At 38.4% G+C, this 10,937-nt stretch overlaps 2 protein-coding genes across 7 annotated transcripts in view; one reads left to right on the forward strand and one right to left on the reverse strand.

Moving 5' to 3' along the window:
• VSTM5 (V-set and transmembrane domain containing 5) overlaps positions 1-10,937 on the forward strand; it is a 154,279-nt gene that overhangs the window by 88,552 nt on the left and 54,790 nt on the right. The window lies entirely within an intron of this gene.
• The window catches only part of LOC309636656 (ester hydrolase C11orf54 homolog), a 30,722-nt gene that overhangs the window by 18,950 nt on the left and 835 nt on the right, over positions 1-10,937 (reverse strand). For 4 of the 6 annotated variants that reach the window (XM_082410032.1, XM_082410034.1, XM_082410029.1 and 1 more), the window contains exon 2: positions 5,362-5,423. In XM_082410032.1, the coding sequence (XP_082266158.1) occupies positions 5,362-5,416 (55 nt within the window). In that variant the 5' untranslated portion in view covers positions 5,417-5,423. Of the gene's footprint in view, positions 1-5,361; positions 5,452-5,748; positions 5,893-10,937 lie in introns of all 6 variants that reach the window. The other 2 variants (XM_082410030.1, XM_082410031.1) reach the window with 2 other exon arrangements.

Here is a 10,937-nt window from a genome sequence, read left to right on the forward strand (position 1 = left end):
GACGAAGGAGCAAGGTAAAAACCAACAAGACCAAATAAATGAAGATGAAGTAGGCAACCTACCTGAAAAAGAATTCAAAGTAATGATAGTAAAGATGTTCCAAAATCTTGGAAACAGAATGGAGAAAATACAAGCAACATTTCACAAGGATCTAGAAGAACTAAAGAGCAAACAAACAGTGATGAACAACACAATAACTGAAATTTAAAATACTCTAGAAGGAATCAATAGCAGAATAACTGGGGCAGAAGAATGGATAAGTGAGCTGGAAGATAAAATGGTGGAAATAATAACCAGGGAGCAGAACAAAGAAAAAAGAATGAAAATAATTGAGGACAGTCTCAGAGACCTCTGGACAACATTAAATGCACCAACATTCTAATTATAGGGGTTCCAGAAGAAGAAGAGAAAAAGAAAGGGTATGAGAAAATATTTGAAGAGATTATCATCGAAAACTTCCCTAACATGGGAAAGGAAATAGTCAATCAAGTCTAGGAAGAACAGAGGGTACCATACAGGATAAACCCAAAGAGAAAAACTCTGAGACACATATTAATCAAACTATCAAAAATTAAATACAAAGAAAAAATATTGAAAGCAGCAAGGGAAAAGCAACAGATAACATACAAGGGAATCCCCATAAGGTTAACAGCTGATTTTTCAGCAGAAACTGCAAGCCAGCAGGGAGTGGCAGGACATATTTAAAGTGATGAAAGGGAAAAACTACAACCAAGATTACTCTACCCAGCAAGGATCTCATTCAGATTCGACAGAGAAATTAAAACCTTTACAGATGAGCAAAAGTTAAGAGAATTCAGCACCACCAAACCAGCTTTACAACAAATGCAAAAGGAACTTCTCTAGGCAGGAAACACAAGAGAAGGAGAAGACCTATAATAACAAACCCCAAACAATTAAGAAACTGGTAACAGGAACATACATATCAATAATTACCTTAAATGTAAATGGATTAAATGCTGCAACCAAAAGACATAGACTGGCTGAATGGACACAAAAACAAGACCTGTACATATGCTGTCTACAAGAGACCCACTTCAGACCTAGGGACACATACAGACTGAAAGTGAGGGGATGGAAAAAGATATTCCATGCAAATGGAAATCAAAAGAAAGCTGGAGTAGCAATTCTCATATCAGACAAAATAGACTTTAAAATAAACACTATTACAAGAGACAAAGAAGGACACTACATAACGATTAAGGGATCAATCCAAGAAGAAGATATAACAATTGTAAATATTTATGCACCCAACATAGGAGCACCTCAATACATAAGGCAAATGCTAACAGCTGTCAACAGTAACACAATCATAGTAGGGGACTTTAACACCCCACTTTCACCAATGGACAGATCATTTAAAATGAAAATAAATAAGGAAACACAAGCTTTAAATGACACATTAAACACGATGGACTTAATTGATATTTATAGGACATTCCATCCAAAAACAACAGAATACACTTTCTTCTCAAGTGCTCATGGAACATTCTCCAGGATAGACCATATCCTGGGTCACATATCAAGCCTTGGTAAATTTAAGAAAATTGAAATCATATCAAGTATCTTTTCTGACCACAACACTATGAGACTAGATATCAGTTACAGGGGAAAATGTGTAAAAAATACAAACACATGGAGGCTAAACAGTACACTACTAAATAAACAAGAGATCACTGAAGAAATCAAAGAGGAAATCAAAAAATACCTAGAAACAAATGACAATGAAAAGACGATGACCCCAAACCTATGGGATGCAGCAAAAGCCGTTCTAAGTGGGAAGTTTATAGCAATACAATCTTACCTCAAGAAATAAGAAACATCTCAAATAAACAACTTAACCTTACACCTAAAGCAATTAGAGAAAGAAGAACAAAATAACCTCAAAGTTAACAGAAGGAAAGAAATCATAAAGATCAGATAAGAAATAAATGAAAAAGAAATGAAGGAAACGATAGCAAAGATCAATAAAACTAAAAGCTGCTTCTTTGAGAAGATAAACAAAATTGATAAACCATTAGACAGACATTCAAAAAAAAAAGGGAGAAGACTCAAATCAATGGAAAAAGGAGAAGTAACAACTGACACTTCAGAAATACAAAGGATCATGAGAGATTAGTACACGCAACTATATGCCAATAAAATGGACAACCTGGAAGAAATGGACAAATTCTTAGAAAAGCACAACCTTCCAAGACTGAAACAGGAAGAAATAGAAAATATAAACAGACTAATCCAAGCACTGAAATTGAAACTGTGATTAAAAATCTTCCCATAAACAAAAGCCCAGGACCAGATGGCTTCACAGGCAAATTCTATCAAACATTTGGGGAAGAGCTAACACCAATCCTTCTCAAACTCTTACGAAATATAGCAGAGGGAGGAACTCTCCCAAACTCATTCTACGAGGCCACCATCACCCTGATACCAAAACCAGACAAAGATGTCACAAAGAAAGAAAACTACAGGCCAATATCACTAATGAACATAGATGCAAAAATCCTCAACAGAATAATAGCAAACAGAATCCAAAGATCATACACCATGATCAAGTGGGTTTTATCCCAGGAATGCAAGGATTCTTCAATGTACGCAACTCAATCAGTGTGATAAACCATATTAACAAGTTGAAGGACAAAAACCATATGATCATCTCAATAGATGCAGAAAAAGCTTTTGACAAACTCAACACCCATTTATGATAAAAACGCTCCAGAAAGTAGGCATAGCTGGAACTTACCTCAACAAAATAAAGGCCATGTATGACAAACCCACAGCCAACATCATTCTCAATGGTGAAAAATTGAAACCATTTCCACTAAGATCAGGAACAAGACAAGGTTGCCCACTCTCACCACTACTATTCAACATAGTTTTGGAAGTTTTAGCCACAGCAATCAGAGAAGAAAAAGAAACAAAAGGAATCCAAATCAGAAAAGAAGAAGTAAAGCTGTCTGCTGTGTGCAGATGACATGATACTATACATAGAGAAGCCTAAAGATGCTACCAGAAAGCTACTAGAGCTAATCAATGAATTTGGCAAAGTAGCAGGATACAAAATTAATGCACAGAAATCTCTTGCATTCCTGTACACTAATGATGAAAAATCTGAAAGAGAAATTAGGGAAACACTTCCGTTTACCGCTGCAACAAAAACAATAAAATATCTAGGAATAAACCTACCTAAGGAGACAAAAGACTGTATGCAGAAAACTATAAGACACTTATGAAAGAAATTAAAGAGGATACAAACAGATGGAGGGATATACCATACTCTTGGTTGGAAGAATCAACATTGTGAAAATGACTCTACTACCCAAAGCAATATACAGATTCAATGCAATCCCTATCAAAGTACCAATGGCATTTTTTACAGAACTAGAACAAAAAATTTCACAATTTGTATGGAAACACAAAAGACCCCGAATAGCCAAAACAATATTGAGAAAGAAAAACGGAGCTGGAGGAATCAGGCTCCTGGTCTTCATACTATACTACAAAGCTACAGTATTCAAGACAGTATGGTACAGGCACAAAAACAGAAATATAGATCAATGGAACAGGATAGAAAGCCCAGAGATAAACCCAGGCACATATGGTCACCTTATCTTTGATAAAGGAGGCAAGAGTATACAATGGAGAAAAAACAGTCTCTTCAATAAGTGGTGCTGGGAAAACTGCACAGCTACATGTAAAAGAATGAAATTAGAACACTCCCTAACACCATACACAAAAATAAACTCAAAATGGATTAAAGACCTAAATGTAAGGCCAGACAGCATAAAACTCTTCGAGGAAAACATAGGGAGAACACTCTATGACATAAATTACAGCAAGATCCCTTTTGACCCACCTTCTAAAGAAATGGAAATAAAAACAAAAACAAACAAATGGGACCTAATGAAAGTTAAAAGCTTTTGCACAGCAAAGGAAACAATAAAAAAAGACGAAAAGACAACCCTCAGAATCGGAGAAAGTATTTGCAAACGAAGCAAGTGACAAAAGATTAATCTCCAAAATATACAAGCAGCTCATGCAGCTTAGTATCAAAAAAACAAACAACCCAATCCCAAAATGGGCAGAAGACCTAAATAGACATTTCTCCAAAGAAGATATACAGATTGCCAACAAACACATGAAAGGATGCTCAACATTACTAATCATTAGAGAAATGCAAATCAAAACTACAATGACGTATCACCTCACACCGGTCAGAATGGCCATCATCAAAAAATCTACAAACAACAAATGCTGGAGAGGTTGTGGAGAAAAGGGAACCCTCCTGCACTATTGGTGGGAATGTAAATTGGTACAGCCACTATGGAGAACAGTATGGAGGTTCCTTAAAAAACTAAAAATAGAACTACCATATAACCCAGCAACCCCACTACTGAGCATATACCCTGAGAAAACCATAATTCAAAAAGAGTCATGTACCACAATGTTCACTGCAGCACTATTTACAATAACCAGGACATGGAGGCAACCTAAGTGTCCATCGACAGATGAATGGATAAAGAAGATGTGGCACATATATACAATGGAATATTACTCAGCCATAAATAGAAACGAAATTGAGTATTTGTAGTGAGGTGGATGGTCCTAGAGTCTGTCATACAGAGTGAAGTAAGTCAGAAAGAGAAAAACAAATACCATATGCTAACACATATATATGGAATCTAAAAAAAAAAAAATGGTTCTGAAGAACCTAGGGGCAGGACAGGAATAAAGATGCAGATGTAGAGAATGGACTTGAGGACATGGGGAGGGGGAACGGTAAGCTGGGACAAAGTAAAACAGCAGCATTGATATATATACACTACCAGATGTAAAATAGATAGCTAGTGGGAAGCAGCTGCATGGCACAGGGAGATTAGCTCGGTGCTTTGCGACCACCTAGAGGGGTGGGATAAGGAGGGTGGGAGGGAGACGCAAGAGGGAGGGGATATGGGGATATACGTTTGCATATAGCTGATTCAGTTGGTATACAGCAGAAACTAACACAACACTGTAAAGCAATTATACTCCAATAAAGATGTTTAAAAAAAAAGTTAATAAAGCAATATTGTACAGCTCTTTGGGCACCACACATATTTAAATCGTGGACTACCATATTCATTTTCATTCTGTAAAGTTTGTATCTCATCAAGAATCTTTGAATCGTGAATTTAGATTTTTTTTGAGGGGCAGAGTTTTGGACTCTCTCAATAAAAACAGTACAGATACTGAAAAGGAAAATTAGTTCTGTATCGAAATTACTATTGCATAAACCTTATCTTAGAATGTTTTTATTTTTAAATTTTTTTCCTTAGGATAATTTAAAAAACTCAGTATTGCATTTACCTTCAACAAGCTCCTCTAGACTTGGCACATGAAAAGAATACTCAGCACAAGACATCTTCTTTCTGAAACAGGAAGGGGGCAGGACACAACCTTTAAAAGAATGACATAGCCATTGGGGGACACAAAAACTGGTTAGAACCAAGTAGGTCCAAGATGGCAGACTTCCAGTAGAACTTGAGCCTCATTATATGCTCACTGTAATGCATTAGCATCTAAATGACACACCCACAGGTGCCATGACCATAAAAGGCCAAAAGTGGTTAGTGTCCCAATTCCTGGAATTCTCCGCTCCTTCCCCCAAATAGCTGGAATAATCCTCCCACTTGTTAGCCTATGAAATTACCCAGTCCATAAAAACTAACTACCCCATATTTCGGGGCCTCTCACCTTCTGAGATGTTCCACACTCTGTGGAGTGTGTTTCTCCCAAGGCCATCTCACCTTTTGAGATGGACCGCATTCTGTCTATGGAGTGTGTCTCTCTTTTAAAATCCACTTCTTACATATCACTTTGTCTCTCACTGAATTCTTTCTGTGATGAGACATAAAGAACCTGAGCTTCGTTAAGTCCTGAGTGTGTGATCTCAATTAAAGGACAGTGTGTTCAAGTCCCAATCTGAGTTTTGGCTGGGGTCAAGTCCCAGCCCATGGGCTCAAGTCCCAATCTGAGTTTTGAGGTTTCACGAGGATGTACAAAATAAAGCAATTGTAGGCTAATTATCGCAGTGCACCAAGCATGAACAGCTGCTGCTCTGGAAATGAAAGAGTTCAATTATATAAAGAGGGCAAAAGGGCATTTAGGTGTCCTTACAGAAAGGCAACCATAAGTTCTTGTATTTAATATTCCAAGTGAGAAATGTCCCAGTAACCTCTTTTAATACTAATACCTTAAATAGCTGACATTTAAAATAGACAAGAGGAATACCAAACCAAGAGGGCACATGATTCATTTTCTTCAGTTATGTATCTGGATTGAACATGCAGCTTTCTAATGGTTGATTTAAGGAATATAGATCCTGAAGCAAAGGTAGTTATTAAGGTTTATGAATAAATGTTTAAATGGTTGTAGATAACAGTACAGGATGCTCAGGTACTTCTATAATAGATCATTTACTTGTGTTTTCTATTCTATATTTGACATTTAGGCTAAAAGTTAAACAAGTGTCTTAGACTATCACTTTTACAAGAGAAAATTTAAATTACTGAGAGAAATGGAAACTTCTACAAATTATTAGCTTTTGAAATTCAAATTATTTCATTTACAAATAAACATATTTTCTTGGTAAACAGTTTCAATGTTCAATTATTCTGATAACCTAACCAATTATAATTTGATTTTTAAAAAATATATGCTAAATATATTTTACAATAAGTAGACATATATGCACAGAGATTAGTATCTTGCCTCAAGTGTACAGGTGATGAGGTGTGCAAGCAGAGAGAGTTAAATAAAACGCAGGCAAAAAAACCCAAACAAACGAAAGTAATATGAGGTGGGCGGGGAATCCCACTGGAGGCCAATCACAACAAGGAATAAAGACAAAACTCTTAAGGCTGTTTCTAAGAACACTGTTGGAGTTCTCATTAAAATTGTTAATGAAATACCTCATTAATGTGAATAATCTCTGATATACCATTACTTAGTAAGTGAAAGATGGTCCTTCAACATCACTTGAAATACTCTTCCAAAAAAAATTTTTTTTTACTTTTCCAAAGATTCAGTTTTCTTAGAAACTGGATTTCTAATTTTGATGATAATATCAAATAACACATCCTTCACAAACATACATTTAAGATCTGATATTTCTTTAGTACTTTATCAGATAATACTTTATTACCCTTTATTTACTTAATATGCATAATTTGGTCTCCCAAAGAAAATGTAAAGTGTTGATAATGGGCCCCAAACCCTATATAATCATATTTAGATGATCTCAAATATATTTTCTTTTTTTTTGGCCGTGCATTGCGGCTTGCAGGATATTAGTTCCCTGACCAGGGATCAAACCCGGGTCCTCGGCAGTGAAAGCGAAGCATGGAGTCCTAACCATTGGACCGCCAGGGAATTCCTGAAAATATATTTTCGAATTTAATAAGCTATAATTGTTTAGGAATGAGCCATTGTAACTTTATTGAAATAATTTCAGATGGACAGAAAATACATACAAATAATCTCATATATGCTTCACCTAGATTTTCCAAATGTTGACATCTTATATTTTCTTTCTTTTTCTTTTTCTTTTCTTTTTTTTTTTTTTTGGCTGCTCTGCGAGGCATGCAGAATTCTAGTTCCCAGACCAGGGGTGGAACCCGTGCCCCCCCCGCCCCCCCCCCGGCAGTGGAAGCGTGGAGTCTTAACCACCGGACCACCAGGGAAGGCCCATCGTCTTATATTTTCTTTATTAGAAACCAGCAAGCACTAATTAAGAACATGTAAAAATCTGCTCAGTGAATACCATGTTTATTTAAAATGAAGATAATAAAAGCACTCTAGATATTTCTACTTACAGTAGGAATAATAAAGACTCAAGTTTAAATTAAATACAATCCTAATGATCTCAGGTGGCCTCGGCCTGCAGCGGCTTGAAGCAAGATCTCGTTCTTCAGCGAAGTCAGGCCATGGCAGTGAGAGCACTGAATCCTAGCCACTAGACCACGAGGGCCAGTGGCTAGTGACAACGCCCCTGGGTTGTCTTATTTGTAAAAATTAATTTCAACAAAGAGATGGAAAGTAATGAAACAAGTAAAGTGTTTATTAGGAGGGGAAAAAGTACGTGTGAATAGACACACATGGGTGGACTAAGAGAGAGAGTTGCGTCTTCGTGGTAGTTTAAATTACTTATATGGGGCATTTCTTGCAGGTTTCCTCTGGCCAATGCCTTGCTTTGCCTGGCTCTGAGCCCGTATTTGGTATAACTCAGGGTTCTCCCCTGTATGTGCGCACATCTCTTAATGCAGAGACCTACGGGAAGGTTGACATCACCTACTATGGGGTGGTGCCCCCCTCCCTTCCCCACACCCCCAGCCTTTCTGCACCTGTATAGTTGGGAAGATCTCCTTGACCTTGAGAATGAGAAATATGCGGTCTCTTTATCTTTTTTCTGGGCCGGACTCAGCTCCTCCCAGCTCCTGGCATAATCTTATCTTGGAGTAGCTGCCCACACAGGACAGATTTCAGCTGCTCAGCCTGGGGCCCATCTATATCTCCTGCAACACTAACTTTACACCCTTTACTATCTTTCAAAGGTCAGGTTTTTGTTTTCTTTCCCCACCAAAACAGAAACAAATTCCAACCCTAGGAGCCTACAGCCTGAATAACTGGTTTAGAAATGCAAGCCAAGAGCCCAGAAGGCAGCGTGGTAGTGTGTATAAGTGTGTTTCTGTGTGGGTGAGAGATAGGGAAGAGGAGGTTGGAGTTGGAGTGATGAGAGAAAAGGGTTAGAAAAGTTCTAATACAAATCCAGAGTGGCTCTAGGAGGACAGCTTTGGGCCACATGGGGGCAAACAACATTTACTCTCCAGATTCCACTGCTGGGAGTCAGTGGCGCAGAAGTAGGGTCTAGAGAAGGGAAGAATGGAAGATAGGAGGCAGCAGGATAAATGGAGCTGCAGAGGCAATGCCTAAAGGGGTAGACCAACTATGGCCGATAACTACTGACAAACTGCATTCTGTAAACCAGACAGTATGTTAGACGCTTTACAGACATTCCTTCAAAACCTCACACAACAACATATTATCCTTCTCATTTTACAAGAGGAAATAGGCCAGAGAGAATATATTATTTACTCCAGATCACTCAGCTATTAAGTGGCAGAAACAGAATTCAAAACCAAATCTAGCCCACTGTAAACCCAGAACTCATCACATTATACCTTGCCATTAACTGGTGAGGGAATGATACAATTCAGCTCACAATAAGGGAAAGTTTGTATAGAGCAACCTTATAGCACTCAGTATAGCTGTGGTCATCTGTTTGCTTTGTTTCTGTCCCTTAGACTGTGATCTCTTTGAAGATAGGACTGTATTTCTCATATTTGTCTTCCAAGTACCTAGCATACAATGCATACCAGTTCAGCCTTAGTTTTTTTTTATTGAACATTTACGATATTCCAGACTCATAAGGCTCTGGGACACGGCTGGCTTCATGGATGTGCAACTAGTGAAGTTACACAGGACCATGTGCTCAGAATAGCACTTGGTTTATGCTCCATTGCCACCATCTTTAAATTCTTAACTTTAGGGACTTCCCTGGTGGTCCAGTGGTTAAGACTGCAAGCTCCCAATGCAGGGGGCCCAGGTTCAATCCCTGGTCAGGGAACTAGATCCCGCACGCCATAACTAAGAGCCTGCATGCCACAATGGAGACCCCGTGTGCCGCAACTAAGACCTGGCGCAGCCAAATAAATGAATAAAATAAATATTTTTAAAAATTCTTAACTTTATATTTGAACTTTTAAGATGGATAGGACAATGGAACATGCTTGGGATCAGAGGAGAGAGGGTCTATGTGCATGTCCACCACCACTCCTTGCTTCCCATTCACAAAAACCGTTTAAGTCCTGTGAGCATAGAATGCTGGTGGATGCACAGTCCAAGGGAGTTCATGGAGACTCAGATTCCCTGGATTCCATAGTGTCGGTAGAATGCGCACGCATGGAGAAGTAAAATAAATACAGGGGTGCTAGTTTTGTGCAGTATCCAGTGTTCTAGTAAGAACAAAATACATATGCCTACATAGTACGAATTGTGAAATTTCAGTAATTCTGCGTACAAGCTAAATGTTCTTATGTTTGTATTTAAAACTGGCATTGCAGAATATAGAGTGGTAAATCTCATGCTAATGAGTTAAACTCAATTCTTCTTTACTTAGAGTGAGAATAAATAGCAAATTAATGCTATTAATTAATAATTGTATAATTAGTGATTAATTAATGAATCAATAAAATAGAATGATTAATGTCATTAATAATTAATAATAGCAGGGCTTCCCTGGTGGCGCAGTGGTTAAGAACCCGCCTGCCAATGCAGGTGACGCGGGTTCGAGCCCTGGTCCGGGAAGATCCCACATGCCGCGGAGCAACTAAGCCCGTGCGCCACAGCTGCTGAGCCTGTGCTTTAGAGCCTGTGAGCCACAAATGTTGAAGCCTGTGCGCCTACAGCCCGTGCTCCGCAACGGGAGAGGCCACCGCAGTGAGAGGCTCGTGCGCCGCAACGAGGAGTAGCCCCCGCTCGCCGCAACTGGAGAGAGCCGGTGCGCAGCGGCGGGGACCCAATGCAGCCAAAAATAAATAAAAATAAATATAATTAATAATAGCAAATTAATGCTATTAATTAAAACATCATGACAAGTGGAAAGAGATACTACAGAAGAAAGGAGACAGCTTATATTTTAGTACCTTTAATGGCACTTTCCCCCTGCGTTTTGAACAAGGGGCCCTGCATTTTCATTTCGTACTGAGCCTCACAAATTACATAGGCAGGCATGTTATGGAACATGGCAGTGAATAAGATGCGATCCCTGTTCTGGAGCTTACGGTACTTCATAATGCCTAGAAGACTAGACTGTGCCTGGAATT

This window comes from Balaenoptera physalus (assembly GCF_965194825.1).
Source record: "Balaenoptera physalus genome assembly, chromosome: 10".
Lineage (NCBI taxonomy): Eukaryota > Metazoa > Chordata > Mammalia > Artiodactyla > Balaenopteridae > Balaenoptera > Balaenoptera physalus.